The 17837-nt window shown below is 37.7% G+C and overlaps 2 protein-coding genes across 4 annotated transcripts in view; one reads left to right on the forward strand and one right to left on the reverse strand.

Annotated features, from left to right (window-relative positions):
• The window catches only part of p4ha2 (procollagen-proline, 2-oxoglutarate 4-dioxygenase (proline 4-hydroxylase), alpha polypeptide 2), a 34963-nt gene extending 20153 nt beyond the window's left edge, over positions 1-14810 (reverse strand). For all 3 annotated transcript variants that reach the window (XM_058416464.1, XM_058416465.1, XM_058416462.1), the window contains exons 1-6: positions 14673-14810; positions 10448-10545; positions 7253-7349; positions 6427-6578; positions 1255-1392; positions 169-408 (exon numbers count right to left, since the gene is read on the reverse strand). In XM_058416464.1, coding sequence (XP_058272447.1) covers positions 169-408; positions 1255-1392; positions 6427-6578; positions 7253-7349; positions 10448-10526 — 706 coding nt within the window. In that variant the 5' untranslated portion in view covers positions 10527-10545; positions 14673-14810. The remainder of the gene's footprint in view (positions 1-168; positions 409-1254; positions 1393-6426; positions 6579-7252; positions 7350-10447; positions 10546-14672) is intronic.
• The window catches only part of wdr55 (WD repeat domain 55), a 58134-nt gene that overhangs the window by 29392 nt on the left and 10905 nt on the right, over positions 1-17837 (forward strand). The gene's annotated exons all lie outside the window — the stretch shown is intronic.

Consider the following 17837-nt stretch of genomic DNA (forward strand, 5'->3'; position numbering starts at 1 on the left):
TGTAATATTCCGAGTTACCAATATTCTGTGTTTTCAGTCACTGGGTAATCCAGTTATTGAAACTAGTTAGCCTGCATTTGTCACATGTGGGTTTGCCTCTAAACATTACGCTTTGAGATCTGTGATGTGATTGTACAATTATCTGTCCCCTCGTGTTGCAGTGATTACCAATGGCGACAAGACGTTGGGTGAGTTCGATGGCTCGGGGAACATCTCCCATCTGATAGACAGAGTAACTCAGGTAGTCCAGGATGTCTGACTTGGATGTTTTGGTATCTTCACCAGCCTCCATCTGTTGGAGCGCCTGTTGCATCCACAGCACTGCATGGTAGTAGTCATTCTCGTTGTACGCTGTCTTTCCCATGTCAAAGCAGTCATCTACAGTCAAAAAAGCATTGTAACGCACACCTGTGGACAAAAACAGAACAGTGCTTGCAGTAAAATTAAGACATTTTTTTCTCAGTTTAGTTTAGCTGAATCCTCTATCACCATGGATTTAAATGTTTTAAAGAAATTTTAATACTAAAGGATTCCAGTAGGCTAAAAGGCATAAACCATGGTTTGGAATGGAAAGGCCAATCTATGTCAATTCTATGTAACAGTCACTCTTCTTGATGATTAAATAATCTTGTGGATTTTATTAGTAACACCATGCTACTAATTACTCTCTTCATTATTTTGGAATTTATTTAGTGTAGTGTTTTTTTTATTTAGTGTACTTATTTTTTTTAACCACTGGTTTCTAAAGGTTGGTTTACTTTTAGGGAAAATGATTGCATATTGAATTTTGTTGTGTTTTTTAGTCATCACAAGAGGTCATCACACTCTTAACACAAGAGGTTGCATATAGAAGCTGGTAATGACAACACAATTGTTATTTAGCCCTGATAACTAAAAACAGACCTGAAGGTAGGTGCTCATTCTTTTTTCCCATTACATGCAATTGTCCCAAGCCTGCCTCCCATCTCCTCACTTCCTGTCCTACCCAATGTTTGACATGTTTACAGTCAAGGGCTTTTCATTTTAAAATAAGCATAGCTTTCAAAGACTTTGTTTCCAGAGAAATGTTTGAGATTAAACCTGAGATGTTGAGAAGTAGACTTTTCCAGGCATATGACAATCTTTATTTTCATTTATTCAAATATACTGATATCATACCATACAAAACTTTGTATTTTATTTTATTGTAGTTCATATTTGTTAGACCAGCTGTGAGCAGAAAAATATCAGAAAAAAAGTTTCTATGTCTCTTACCAGGCAGTTTGCCTTTAGAGAAGCTCTCAGAGTCTAGTTGATATGTATCCTGGAGACGCATAAGAGCTTTGGCTGCACCCTTTTGGTCCTCCTCATCTGGGAAAAACTTTTTGTGCATAGAAATGTTTGAGATGAAACCTGTGAAATGTAATGAGAGAAATAGAAAAAAAAAAGTAATATCATGATCGTCTCCATCACCATCAAAGGAAAACTGATGAAAATTAGAATAGACTTTTCCAAGCATGTGAAGGAATGTTCTCCCATTTATTCAAGAATATTCCGATATCATACTATACAAAACAGTGTGAAACAGTTAAACACATTAACCCCACAAGTTAGCAGGTGGGTAATAAATTGTCAGTAGGTAAACATTTTCTTGGTTACCAACCAGTAATAGCTATTTTTTTAAGATAAGATAAGATTTTTATAGCCCTCTAACATTCAGAATTTCTAGAACTTTGTAGACGTAATCTTGAAGCTAATTGTTTAGAAAAGTTTCAAATTGGGTGGAAGCAGACCACTAGCAAAGCAACCAGGTGTAAGCAACCACTAAAACATCAATACCAAGTGTATATAGTAATAATGGTGCCATGAGGTTTTTTTTTCCTTTTCCATAACAAAGATGAAAATACTAAACAAACTGAGAGTATTAACTTAGAGACCGACAAATTTAGGCATAGAACAACAATCACATCAGTAAGAGTCTTTTACTCCAATCCAAAAAAGTGAACAAATACTACCAGAGGCAGTCAGACCTCCTTTAACCACCGCATCTCTGACTTGCTGTCTTACATCTTAAATTGGATGAAGGAACACCACCTTAAGTACTTGGCAAAAACTGAGCTTCTCATTATCCCTGTCTGGTCCTTAAATCAGCCACAAGCTCACTGTACAGCTGGGCTGAACCACCTGTTTTCAACAGTTCAAAAGTATCCACATCATGCCCTACTTCATCTCCCTTCACTGGCTTCCTATAACTGCCTGCATCAAATTCAAGACATCAAATTGATGCTCACATACACATAGGTTCACATATGCTGATGCTGCTACAAACTGCAGTCAGTTAACCACCGGTCTGGTAGTGCCTACTCAGCAAGTCCACTACATTTTTCAAATAAACCAACAACCCAAATTCTTTATTCACAACTATTGACATTTAAATTCCACTTCAGTGAATAGTTGTTTGTCTGAAGCATCTCCATCAATCTTCAGTTCAATGTGGATCCTTTGTTACTGATAAAATCACTGGTATTAATCAAGCTTGATGTAGGCAAAACCTGGAATTCTGGCATTTTCTAAACCCCAATTCACCATTCACAATTTTAAAACGATATCAGACTCAAAGGTCCATTAGTTTCTTCAACTTATTTTTTAGATCTAATCAGATTTTAGTACAGCAACAACACTTGAATATAACGGTCAATGCTTCTCTATGCTTCTAGGAGTGGTTCAATATATACCTTAAATGTAGAAAGTACATTATTAATGTCAGTTGTCACACCTATGCCAGCAATACACAATTACTACATATCTCTGTAGAAAGCTAATAAACTAGATACCTATCTATGCAGTATCATGAATTGGATGAACAGTGATTATTTAAAATTATATTAAGAAAAAATTCTCATTGCTGGCAATGGAGCAAAGAGAACAAAAGTTTAAATTCACAATTAAAAGATGGAATCTAAATCTCAGACCAGTCATGTCACTATAACAGCTTTTTTCATTAAAGAATTAAAACACAGTTTAAACCCATTCTTAACTACAAGGTGCTGAGAAGTTGATTCACACTTTTGTTTTTCTCAACTAGACTACTGTAATGCTGCTGACAGAAGGCAGGTTGGATCCATGGATTCATGCTGTTGGTGCCCTATTCTGATCCTGTATGCCTCAGCAGAAATTGAGATTAATCAGATCAGGCTATGCTTTGTCCATTTTTGGCGAGCCTGTGTACAATGACTCATCTTTATATTCTTAGGTGACAGAGTGGAAACCAAAATGGTCTACAATTGTAGCTCAAACTTTGAGGTAGTTTGAGGAACTTTAGCTCAAAGTTTGATGTGTTGTGCATTCTGAGATTCTCTTTTCGCTCACCACAACGGTAGAGTAGTTATCTGAGATACAGTTGCCTTTCTGGCGAGCTCTAACCAGTCTGATCATTCTCCATTGTCCTCTCATTAACAAAGTGTTTCCCGCTGCAGGACTGCCACTCACTAGATTTTTGTTTTGGTTGTTTTTTGCTCCATTCTGAATAAACATTATAGACAATTGTGCATGTTTTTTGGTGCAGGCAGAGTGAACAGGAATGGTGTGCTTGTAGACATCTTTTGGAAATATTTATCAATTCTTCTGTGACACTAATTTTTTTGTTGCAGATTTGTTTAAGCTGCTCTAACTCATTCAGTTTCCAAGCTAGCAAATTCAGAGGGTCAAACCTGCCAAATTACAGACAGATAACATTTATTCTTCTGTCTTCTCCCACTCATTTTAATGGTGAAAAGCTAGAGTGGGGGATGTCATCAACACTCCAGCTTTGAGTATACGGAGTTCACTGTTTCAACAAAACATTTTCATCTAAAATCACACTTTCACACTTAACTGTTAAAAAAGTATGTCATATGTCTGATTGAGTTGTAATGCTCTTAGTACCACCTATGAACAAGCCAACAACCACCTGCAATACCATAGAAACCATCGGAAAATACACCATTAACCCATTAGCAACACCAGGAAGTTCTGTTGGCTATTCATTTTTTCCAATTATAAACAAGCTAGAATTATAAATTATATTAATTGTATAAATTTGACCTGAACAGTGATCAGATCTTCATAGATGTCCCAAAACTAGATAAACAGAACCCAACTGATCAAATAATGCACATTACATTTATTTATTATGCAAAATTATTAATATTAAATACACTATATTGCCAAAAGTATTCGCTCACCCATCCAAATAATCAGAATCAGGTGTTCCAATCACTTCCATGGCCACAGGTGTATAAAATCAAGCACCTAGGTATGCAGACTGTTTTTACAAACATTTGTGAAAGAATGGGTCGCTCTCAGGAGCTCAGTGAATTCCAGCGTGGAACTGTGATAGGATGCCACCTGTGCAACAAATCCAGTCGTGAAATTTCCTCGCTCCTAAATATTCCACAGTCAACTGTCAGCTGTATTATAAGAATGTGGAAGTGTTTGGGAACGACAGCAACTCAGCCACGAAGTGGTAGGCCACGTAAACTGACGGCGCGGGGTCAGCGGATGCTGAGGCGCATAGTGCAAAGAGGTCGCCAACTTTCTGCAGAGTCAATCGCTACAGACCTCCAAACTTCATGTGGCCTTCAGATTAGCTCAAGAACAGTGCGCAGAGAGCTTCATGGAACGGGTTTCCATGGCCGAGCAGCTGCATCCAAGCCATACATCACCAAGTGCAATGCAAAGCGTCGCATGCAGTGGTGTAAAGCACGCCGCCACTGGACTCTAGAGCAGTGGAGACGCATTCTCTGGAGTGACGAATCACGCTTCTCCATCTGGCAATTTGATGGACGAGTCTGGGTTTGGCGGTTGCCAGGAGAACAGTACTTGTCTGACTGCATTGTGCCAAGTGTAAAGTTTGGTGGAGGGGGGATTATGGTGTGGGGTTGTTTTTCAGGAGCTGGGCTTGGCCCCTTAGTTCCAGTGAAAGGAACTCTGAATGCTTCAGCATACCAAGACATTTTGGACAATTCCATGCTCCCAACTTTGTGGAAACAGTTTGGAGCTGGCCCCTTCCTCTTCCAACATGACTGTACACCAGTGCACAAAGCAAGGTCCATAAAGACATGGATGACAGAGTCTGGTGTGGATGAACTTGACTGGCCTGCACAGAGTCCTGACCTCAACCCGATAGAACACCTTTGGGATGAATTAGAGCGGAGACTGAGAGCCAGGCCTTCTCGTCCAACATCAGTGTGTGACCTCACAAATGCGCTTCTGAAAGAATGGTCAAAAATTCCCATAAACACACTCCTAAACCTTGTGGACAGCCTTCCCAGAAGAGTTGAAGCTGTTATAGCTGCAAAGGGTGGACCGACGTCATATTGAACCCTATGGATTAGGAATGGGATGTCACTTAAGTTCATATGTGAGTCAAGGCAGGTGAGCGAATACTTTTGGCAATATAGTGTATCTGTCATAAAAATGATGTGAACCTCTAAGATTGTGAGTTAATTTAAATGAGTAATTGAAGTCAAGTGTTTCAATCAAGAGAATGGAAATCAGGGGTGAGATTAGCAGGCCCTTCTATGTTTCGAGAACATAAACTTGGGTATTGGCTATCAAAGTCTAGTCGTCATTGACCATTGTCATTGATGCTCACTATGCTGAAAAAGGTTACAAAATCATTTTTAAAGAGTTTGACTTCCAAGAATCTAATGTGAATCAGATATATACAACTATATAATTGAAGGAAATAGAGCAGCAGTGTCACTCTCCCGAGGAGTGGTTATCTAGGAAAAATCTATCCATGGGCACAGTAAATAAAGAATTCCTAAAGAATAGCATGGTAATACATAAGGACATACAGGCCATTATTGCACAGGACCTCAGAGGGCTGTGATTGATCGTGTCTGACAATTAACAGCAATTATATTATTATACTGAGTTATTTCATCATCCTATCATGCTACAGATGTTCCCTACATAGTCTGAATGATGATAACATTTTGCCCATTTTGGACACTCAAGCACTTGAAAGTCAAGTTATAGCACTTTGGTTGTTACCAAAGTGTTAGGAGCTAGCACCATGTCTGATGGTCATCATTTCACTGTCTTAAATGATATTTCTCCCAATATTCTCTTACCTTTAGGTGCATTCCATGTTTTATACCACATTTTCACCACAAAATACAACTACAGAGACATACTAAAGAAATGTAAGTAAAAAAAAAACGTGAATGAAACAAAATACAAAAACAAAAAAGGATGAATTCCTTAAAATAGAAAACACTAGCTATCTCATTTCTATCTTCCCTTTTTTATTATTATTATTTTTATTTTTATTTTACATTTTTATCATTACCAAACTTGGCATGTACTAGGCTGTTAAAGAAAACCAAAATTTTACACTTAGATTAAAGTGAATGTGCCTTCTTGCTCTTAATTCTAGCCAACTAAAAAGTAATCGTTTACCCTCTGAAGAGTCCTTTAGCACCAGACTTTCTAGCTCAGACCATTCTGTGTTAAGTCTCTTCATCAGCTTGTAAGCATTCACTGGATGAGCCAAAAACCCTTCAGGATCAGTAGTTGATGCAAGAGTTAGCACATCCAGCCTGTTTGCCCAGCTGCAAAGGATCCAAGAATATAAATAAATAATTTGAGAAACAATTTTGTTACATTAATCAATACACCATGTGGCTAAATGTTTGAGGACACCTCACTATCACACCCATATGTGATTTTTGCAAAACCAACAAACCCACCCCCTTTGCTGTTAGAATAACATCCACTCTTCTGGGAAGGGTTGGCTTCCCACTAGATGCTTTAACATGGCTGTGGTAATTTAGCTGCAAGAGCACTGGTGAGGTCAGTCACTGATGTTGAGCTAGAAGCTCTGGGCTTTAATCAGGGTTCTGAGCAAGCAACTTGAGTTGTTCCACATCAACTGTGGCAGATCATGACTTCATGAAGTTTGCTTTTTTCTTTGCACAAGGACTGTCATGCAAGAGCATGTTTGGGCTTGGCCCCTTAGTTCTTTTAAAGGTAAACTGTAATACTACTATTAATACTACTATTGTAATACTACTGCATGCAACTTTGTGGCAACAAATATGTAGACAAAATCCATATATGGATGGGAATGCCAGGTGTCCACAAATGTTCTGGCTATATAGTGAACATTTTGGCCTACCTATGAAAGCTTTACATGGTACATTGTACACATAAATATATGTACAGTTGTTTTTTTAAGTAAGAACAAAAACTTCCTTTAATATGTTAGCCTTGTGTAAGGATGTACCTTTTTACTGCATCAAGCTTGGATTCCTCTGCTTGGATATATTGCTTAAGGGAGTGAACCAAATCCCTCTCTGTAAAGATCAAGTCTGTCATCTGGCCTGAGGGGGAGATAAGAGTGGAAAATTATTTGTGCAATACTTCAACACAGCACTTTGCTGACTTCCTAATTGGGTTGTTAAAATAGATTGTTAAACATTAAAGTCACAAGTCTATCCTGTGTATGACTATTTCATATTGGCACTAACAATGGGTGACAATGGAAGTGCAAATTTTGAAAGGAAGAGCAGTGCTGTGTTCTCTGCCCTCAAAATGAGAGCATAGACAAATGATGGAGTTGTACTTTATGTGGATGTAGATACATCAGCAACACAAGCAACATTATTCGCATTATCGTCTGTGTATTTTATGTACAGCCTGGAGAAAACTGATATCCACTAGACGCAGGCTTATGCAAAATACATTTTTGTCCATGCTCATTATTTACAGATTGTTTACACATTAAAATTTGATTAACAATTGCAAATTAGTGTTTTCTCAGACAGGTCTACAATTTCAAACCTTTTGCCTCTCTACAACACCACAATAGATTTGAAATAAAGCAATCAAGATGTGGTGTAAAGTTTAGACTCTTATCTTTAATTCAAGGGATTTATCAAAAAAATATTGCATTAAAAGTTTAGCAATTATATTCATTTTTTTTTACAAAGACAATTAGACAAACTATCAATAATAACTACAACAATTATATTCAGAATATTCAGATGAAAATCCTTTGCAGTTAATGAGTGCCTGAAATCTAGAACCCATGGATATCACCAAAGGAGTGAGATGCCTCCCTTGCAGGCTTTTTTGCTGTTTTTTTTCCTGCTTTCAGATTTATCTTCAGTAAAAAAAAAAAAAGATCAGGCTCAATTGGGTTGGGGTCAGGTGACTGACAGCAATTTCATCCATTTACTTTGGATCATGAACCCTGCCTTTCCTTTTTCCAAACTCTTCTCTTCCTATCATTCTGGAACAAGTTTAATCTTGTTTTCATCTGTTCAAAGAATCTTGTTCCAGAACTGGGCAGGATTTTTGGATGTTTTCTGTCTAGGTCTGTGCTAGGTCTGCTAGGTCTACTTCTTGTGTTCTTAGGTTTTACCATTGGTTTGCATCTTGAGTTAACTTGAGGTATCTGTTGTTACATTCATGAAGAAATACACTATATTGCCAAAAGTATTCGCTCACCCATCCAAATAATCAGAATCAGGTGTTCCAATCACTTCCATAGCCACAGGTGTATAAAATCAAGCACCTAGGCATGCAGACTGTTTTTACAAACATTTGTGAAAGAATGGGTCGCTCTCAGGAGCTCAGTGAATTCCAGCGTGGAACTGTGATAGGATGCCACCTGTGCAACAAATCCAGTCGTGAAATTTCCTCGCTCCTAAATATTCCACAGTCAACTGTCAGCTGTATTATAAGAACGTGGAAGTGTTTGGGAACGACAGCAACTCAGCCACGAAGTGGTAGGCCACGTAAACTGACGGAGCGGGGTCAGCGGATGCTGAGGCGCATAGTGCAAAGAGGTCGCCAACTTTCTGCAGAGTCAATCACTACAGACCTCCAAACTTCATGTGGCCTTCAGATTAGCTCAAGAACAGTGCGCAGAGAGCTTCATGGAATGGGTTTCCATGGCCGAGCAGCTGCATCCAAGCCATACATCACCAAGTGCAATGCAAAGCGTCGGATGCAGTGGTGTAAAGCACGCCGCCACTGGACTCTAGAGCAGTGGAGACGCATTCTCTGGAGTGACGAATCACGCTTCTCCATCTGGCAATCTGATGGACGAGTCTGGGTTTGGCAGTTGCCAGGAGAACGGTACTTGTCTGACTGCATTGTGCCAAGTGTAAAGTTTGGTGGAGGGGGGATTATGGTGTGGGGTTGTTTTTCAGGAGCTGGGCTTGGCCGCTTAGTTCCAGTGAAAGGAACTCTGAATGCTTCAGCATACCAAGACATTTTGGACAATTCCATGCTCCCAACTTTGTGGGAACAGTTTGGAGCTGGCCCCTTCCTCTTCCAACATGACTGTACACCAGTGCACAAAGCAAGGTCCATAAAGACATGGATGACAGAGTCTGGTGTGGATGAACTTGCCTGGCCTGCACAGAGTCCTGACCTCAACCCGATAGAACACCTTTGGGATGAATTAGAGCGGAGACTGAGAGCCAGGCCTTCTCGTCCAACATCAGTGTGTGACCTCACAAATGTGCTTCTGGAAGAATGGTCAAAAATTCCCATAAACACACTCCTAAACCTTGTGGACAGCCTTCCCAGAAGAGTTGAAGCTGTTATAGCTGCAAAGGGTGGACCGACGTCATATTGAACCCTATGGATTATGAATGGGATGTCACTTAAGTTCATATGTGAGTCAAGACAGGTGAGCGAATACTTTTGGCAATATAGTGTATGTTGGTTGTAGATTTTGACAATGATACAACTCCTTAAGAGTGTTCTCAACTTGGCTAGATGTTGTAAAAGGTTTTCTTCACCAGGTGTCATGTTTTCTTCACCAATAAAGATTCTGCAGTCATACACTTTAATTGACTCTTTTGGAATTGTGGTGTTTCCAAGCTCTCTAGGGCATACATTTTTTTAAGAATATAGCAATTTTTTTTAAAATTTAGCCACACTCAATTTTCTCTGATTGGTCTGTTTTGTCTCTTAACCTAATAATGGCTTCCTTCACTTGCATCACCACAACTCTTTGGACAGCATTTTAAAAGTTCCCATTAACCTCTTTAACTTGTCATGAAATAATGAGAAAAAAGTCCAATTCCAGGTTTGGTTGAATATAAAACTCCAACTATGTGGATAGAAATTTTAATTAAGGTGTTAGCATGAGAATGGGAGATATAATAATGGTGCCAGTGGTTGAAATCACACCTCATTTATCATTTCAAAAAAGTAATTAAATCAAATATCATTTCAACACACTGAAAATGTTAATGAAGAAGGATCTACTACATTTACCATGCTTACACCCTAACCCTCAAATATCAAATGTAGGTAATATAACATGCTTACACTTGTTACCAAATGTACTGAACAATACTGAGTCTTTAGACAGTTTTTAACAAGAGTTCATTAAAAAAATCAGAGCTATATATAAAAACAGACATATATAAAAAGCATTAAGCTAAATAAAAAATGTTACCAATTGATGTGAAGATATCTGCCTGTATTTTGCAGCAGAGCCAGCACAAAGACCAAACTGTCACCACCAAAAATCGCATGTCTGTCTGATGCACACTCCTGAGAGAGTGAGAGAGAGAGCGAGTGAGAGAGAGATAGAGAGAGTGAGAGAGAGAGAGAGTGAGAGAGTGAAAGGATATAAACATTATAAATATCCTTGCAATTCCAGTAGTGGTATATGCGTTATTGCTGCACAAGGTGGTCATACTGGATGTGCCCCTCACATCTGTAACAGTATCATTTATTCTCGATACATAAATTACCAAGTATAATATTTTTGTGTCATTTGTTTGAATGGGTTTAATTATGACCTGGTTATGTTTTGGGTCACATTTATGCAGAAACAGACAATTCGAAGGGTTCACAAACTATCAAACACCACTGTATCTCATGACAGAACCTTTTCCACCCTTATTGTGAAATTACAACAGAAAAAAAGGAAAAATTAAAAAAGCTTACAACTAACTCAATTGCACACCCCTAAACTGATAATTTGTTGAAGCACCTTTTGATTTTATTACACCACTCACTTTAAGAGTCTATCAGCAAAGCATTCTAGAGAATAATGAAAACAATAAATAAATGGCAATGCTGTTGATAGGTCATTCAAAACCATAGCTTATTTGGTTAAGCCTTTTTTTCTTTAAATTTATTGTTTGCTTTTGGGTTATCATTGTGCTGAACTTCAAAATGTTTTTCAGTTGTTATGCTTTGTAATTTGATGGAGGAAAAAGTTGCCATGATTTATTTGGTTACATTTTTTTAAATCACAAAAACCCTCCATTTTAACAAAGGTGTGTAGACTTTTTATATCCATTGGTATGCGATCATTGACCATTGATGATCAGTTTCTTCAGCACTTTGTCAGGGTAACTATACTGAATCAGTTTGGAAAATGCCCAGCAATTTACAGACATAGAATACAAAACATAGAACAGAATGGACTACAATGGATAGCCTGCATTGCATATTAATGTAAACAAACATACACCATCCACACTTGTACACCTGCAGATTCATGCAGTTTTTCAATCAGCTACTCGTATTACAGCAGCACAAAGCAGATACCATTCATGAGCTTGTTCACATCGCAACAAATATCAGACTCAAGAAAGTGTGATCTCTGTGCCCGGCATGTTTTTTTTTCTCACAAGGAAAGAAATCTCCAGACATCCCTGCATTTGTTTTCTTTGGCCTTCTAGGCCTTTTTACATACACATTACAGCAAAGTAAAAACAGAAATGTGTACATTCCAAATTGTTAGGAAGTTGGGATTTGGAGTGCAGGGTCTGCCATGATATGACACCCTTGAAGCAAATCAGGACTTACTCAAGAGCTGAACAGAACAGTGGCTGCTTGGTAGTGCTGGAGTTTGAACTCCCAACCACATACATAATATGCTTTAATTCCTACATATTTCACCCAATTTGGTGGGAAATACCCTCAAATGTGCTGATGTGAGGAAAACTCCTGGCAGAGTGCTCAGGGAACGTGCAGACCAGCACGTGGATGTCTCCACTGACATCTTCAACATTTCCAACATGCCTCAAGAGCATCGTCGCTGTGCCAAAAAAGTATACAGTGTCATGCCTCAAAGACTATGTGACTGTGACTGTGTCACACACACCCACCATCATAATGTGCTTCTGGATTCTTTTTAGGACCTGACTGTATATTAGCACAGCATAGATCACAAAGTTTCCAGAATATCTCTAATTACAAATGTAGAATATATAGGAATTAGTAACATTCCACTGTGCAATTCAAAATATCAGGAGGTGAGGTGTGGGACTGCTTTTCTGATCTTTTCTGATTTCTCTCACATTCCCCTAGGAATGTTCATGACAACACCAACCTGCTCCTACACTTATCAAATTTGGGAAAAAGAAAAACATATCATAAATGTATAAACAAATTTAGTAATTTGAAGCACTGTGACCTAAAGGATAAAGCAAATACTGAAGAAAAATGAGTGAATGTTGCATGAATGAATAAGTTACAACCAAGTGAGCTCTATATGCAGAATCCAATGTGCACCAATGTTAATAAATGTGTTTTATTTTTTTGGGTCTTAAGGTATCTTAGACTCTATATACAGCTCTATAACCAACATTCACTAGTTAAAAATCATGTAGAACCTATTAATAAAATAAAAGCAAAACTACACTATTAGATGCCACCTCCATCAGAACAAATTGGTTTGCAAGGGAAAAAAAAACTTAATGCAGGCAAGCTATCATGTGAGTTTGATGAAGCCTGACGGACACTAAAATTTAGTGTTGATACAAGAAAAGAGCACACAGGCCTAACACATAATGTAAAACATTTGGCTGATCACTAGATAGATAGATAGATACATAGATACATACATACATACATACTTTATTCATCCCAAAGGGAAATTCACAATTCAGTGATTCAGTCACTCTTAGCATGGGTATGAATTTTGTTAGCACAAGGGTGCTCAAATATTGATCTGTCTACAGGGTTCAGTTTCTACACTAGACAAAACTTATTCACTGTGGGGAGGAACAACATCAAATGGGAGCCACTGGTGAACAGCACAAAGGTGCTGATGGTGGCATCATCAAATTGTGAAACAATTTGTCACATTTCTAGAGTCGGCAACCTTCAAGCACCTGTAAGACTAAGGAATTCCCCAAGGAGCTCACTGGGAAGGAGAAAGCAGCTTGGAATAGCTCTGTTGTAGTGGTTTAGGGCTTCCTGGGCAATCACAAAGCCCCAAACCCTGTAGAGCTGGTTGAGAATCTGGGGAAGCACTACAGCACAATGCTCTGCATAATGGCTCCTAATACCCATAACCTTGATGCTCATGTTGATAAATGAGAAAATGGGAGTTTACACAGAGGAGCAAGGCAGGCACTTTCACCAGGATAATAATGGAGTTGGTAGCACAACACTACCAAGGACAATAGAAAGAGAACATAATGGGAGACTACATCTGGGGACTGCCTTGTGAAAGTGATTTATTATAATAATAATAATAATAATAATAATAATAATAATAATAATAATAATATCATAAATATTGACAAACCAATCACTTTGAAATCTTTTGAGGTAATTTTTTTGAATATCTTTATTATAAATACATGATAAATATGTAGTAGATATGTTGTTTTTTCTGTTTTTATTTGAAATACACAACTTCATTTTCTCAAAGGAAATTTCAAAACAAATGTCCAGGTCACAAAAGCAAGGTTTGAGAGTATTAATAGACTTTAATAGAGATTAATGTACTTTTGAGGCAGAAACAACTAGAAAATAACAGTTACTACTTAGCAACCAAAATTGTGTTACACAGTGCATCACAATGTTCTCCCTTAGCACTTTCATCATTTAGATCATGACATCACCTCCAGCTGCAACAAAAGCTGGTGGCAAAAGTTGAGCTTCATGCAGTTTAGCCTGATCTCTGCTTGTCATGGCTGATGGGGGAAAAAATGGCAAGAGTTTTATTTCTCTAACAAATATTATACAGTAAATATCAAATCGTTTCCAGTACCTGTGGGTGATTATTTAGGTTTTAAATACAAAACCTGCCACATGCCACGCAAGGCTAAAGGAATTTGGAGACAGTGGGTATTTCTTTTGACAAGGCTCAATAAATTATATATTACTTTAAAATATCACAACTGCATGCGTTTAAGCCCCAGCATCACACACTCAAGTTTCTCAAGATCTCTTCAGCCTTTATATGTGGATTTGTCAAGGAATATCGTTTATAGGTCGTTGTTCTTCTCAAACATATATTTCTTGTGAATACTTTGTCATTATTAGATGGTTTATTGCTTGGATTCGAGTTAGTGTTACTGAAGCGGTTGAATGGAGTGAGTTGTGTTGGTCCGCCTCTGGCAAAAAGCTGTGCTAGAGATTTTTCTAGAACCCCCTGTTCACAGTGGGACTCACCATATTTAATGTAATGCTATGTAATCGTCTAAAAAAATCAAGTTAACGTCAGAAAAATAGTTACAATAACTTCTATGATTACATACAACATATACACCAAAATCTAAAACTAAATTGCTTCATTTGTACACAACGATTACACCCAAGTATTTTTTGTGAAAGTTACTTTTACCTAACATTCACGATACAAGTAACAAACTAAGCTTCTTGTTTGCTTTAAGAATAATTTAAAAATGTTAATAAAATAGGTCGCTTACTGTTATTAATGATACGGAGAACCTCTTAAAAGCTTATTCTCCACAATCCTGCAGCTCCGTTTTCCAATAGCATTAACTTTCACTGCCACGTACTAATACTCTACACTGTTTAAACACGCTGGAGTGGAAATACGTAAATCCCCTATTCAACGCGCACCATGTTCCTGTAAAACCTCAAAGAAGCTAAAGAACGAAACGAACAATCAAAAAGCAATTATATTTCTTACCGTGTTATGGTAAATGCAGTGTTTGCACAGGCCAAAATACCGAGTACAACAAAGCTAACTGACATCAAAGCAGAAATGTATAATTGCGCTATTATGTACTTATATATTAGTGATGCTTTCGATTATACTTTCATATACGTGATGCAACCTCTTAGTTAACTTACCTCTGCATCTTACTTACCTTAAGATGCAACAAACTCTTTAAAAAATAGTCTATACCAAATCTCTGTATTATGTTGTGTTGGGAGTGGCTGTGTGGAGATTATCGTGTTTTTACGGTAAATGACGCCGTGCAGTGTTGGATTGCGACTCGGACGGGTGTGCTGCTTCAGGCTCTGAGTCAGTGTAGAGGAGATTTCGAGCAGTTTCCTGGCTGAATATATGCTTACAAGGCAGGACGTGGAATCTCCTCTAAAACCTGCAATGCACAAATTCTCAGGTTGTTAGAAAGCTTAATAGTGGACTGTACACTGTTCACATAAAGAGACGGGGTACTCCTTTGTCTTATTGACGCATGGATAAAGCTGTAGTAGTGTACTGTCCACTCACCAGGGTGAGGTCAGTACGGACTTTCAACGGACTTTTTCACTCCGTAGTGGTTTTTCATCATTTTTTTCATTGATGTTTCCATATCATGGTAAGCTGTGCTAGTGATGACCACATCGCAGAAGTTACTGTCCCTCAGGGAGTACAAGTCTTTGGCTCTGTTTTTAACTTCTAGAGTGAGAGCAGAAGAAAGGCATATGACACAGTTAACAGGTCTCTCCAGTGATGTTTAGCGTTCTGTCTTTTAGACCAATGTTGTGTCTTACAAAAGATCTTACATTTCAGGCTGGATTATATTTAGGCGATGTTTAAAACATCCCAGATCAAGGCAAGTAGTGACAGTACATTTGTGATTTCGTGCAGGTCTGGTGGCAAGCTGAAAATTTAAGCAAATCCTCAAAGACCTGTTAATACTTTTAACTCCATATTTGTAAAGACAGATTCATTGTTTAACTGTGGTAAGTCTCACTATTTTGAAATAGGTCATATCTGGATTTTTACAACAGTTCATGACTACAATCTTACAGTTCAAATATCGTTTAAACCTTTTATTATCAGTAAATAGTATCTGATCAGGAACACAGGGATGCAGATGCTTCAGATAGTTTTACAGAATGATTCTCAGGATGCTGAACTATTTGGAAGAGAATTACCAACATAAAGATTTTAAAGAAACTAACCTGGATGGCACTGTTGAGCATCATTAATCACTCCTATTTGTTCATTTGCCACGTCACTCTAAACATGATTGTTTATCCTATTATCAGGCTCTAACCCACTACAAACCTGGGGAGGATTTCCCAACAACAATTGTTGTTCTTTTGGCTGCTTCACGGTCACCACAAAGGATAATCTATCACATATTTGATTTGGTACAGGTTTTACACCAGATGCTCTACCTGATGCAAGCCTCCGATTTTATCCGGGCTTTGGACCTGCCCTGAGAATGGTTGGGTAAATTTTCTGACCAGGAATGGAATCCAGCCTATGGCAATGAGAGCACATGGTCCTGCCACTGACCAGCAGATCAACATAAAGAAAGACATATGTTAAGTACGAGTCTGGTTTGCGATTGTTTCTGAAAGCCTTTGTTCAGAGATTTAACAGATGAGTGGTAAGTAGGCCTAGAACTTTTTGACCCCACCAAGCCCAGAGTCTGGAGAAAAAAGTTGGTAGACAAACAATTGATTCATAGAATGGAGTTAAATTTAGCAGAAGATTCACAGACAACAAAAGACAACACCAAAAACAGATACAGATAGACAGCATTTATAAATAACAGATAACAAACCAGGTATAAAAATCTACAGAGCTACACAGAAAAGAAGCGAACGTGTTAGCACTGAATAGTATTAAATTAACTTGGCTAGCTTGATTATGTACTAGTGTAGTGGTTAGCATTCTTGGCTTCTTGGTTTCGGAATTGAACCTAAAATACCAACATTGAAACTATTTAACCATTTCTAACATGGGATTTCAACATAAAATATCTGACATGGAAAGATCTAAATGTTCTTAAGCTAAGATTCATTTTATCCCATACCTGTTTATATTAGTCTTACTAGTCTACATATAATGTACATAATGTACACATTTTGCACAACTATATCATTACTCATTTCCTAACACTTTACATGCTGTAGATAAAACTTGCACATACCTCTGTATATACATACTGACATAGCCTTATTTATTGATTATACATATTCAATATGTATTGTACATATTTATTTATTGTACATATTTATCTGCACTTGTTCATTTGCGCAATTTTGTACTATTTGCAATTCTGCTAAACGGCATCTATCTATCTATCTATCTATCTATCTATCTATCTATCTATCTATCTATCTATCTATCTATCTATCTATCTATCTATCTATCTATCTATCTATCTATCTATCTTATTCCCATTCTGTCTGAATTGACATTCGAAAAAAATATTTGTAATGATTTGTATACAATTTAAATAAAACAACTTTACATTGAACATTATTTTAAGCATTGCAGTATACTTTTATATAAATATACCTAGTATTCTCTTAGCTAAAAATAAAATTTAGAGATGGGCGTATAAGATTAACCTCACGTTTTACAGTGCCTGGTAACCTTTTCACAGGTTAGTGTAAAATTTCTCACCTTTGTGATACCCTGGTGTCTTTTTGGTCATTTCTACCAGTCTGGATTGGTTAACCTACCCACCCCCAAACCCAAAAGCTGGTTCAGGCCACCAGTTTTGGGCATGGTCATCATGTTCAGAACAGTTCAGAAAATTGTTGAAAAAATGAAACTGAAACATGTCATTTTGTATCTTTATCCTAATTTCTAGGTGTATTGAACATGGTCACTATTAGCCAGTCAGCTTTCAATAAGCATTTGTTGGGATAAAATT

The sequence above is a fragment of the Hemibagrus wyckioides genome, linkage group LG18 (genome assembly GCF_019097595.1).
Source record: "Hemibagrus wyckioides isolate EC202008001 linkage group LG18, SWU_Hwy_1.0, whole genome shotgun sequence".
Classification (NCBI taxonomy): domain Eukaryota; kingdom Metazoa; phylum Chordata; class Actinopteri; order Siluriformes; family Bagridae; genus Hemibagrus; species Hemibagrus wyckioides.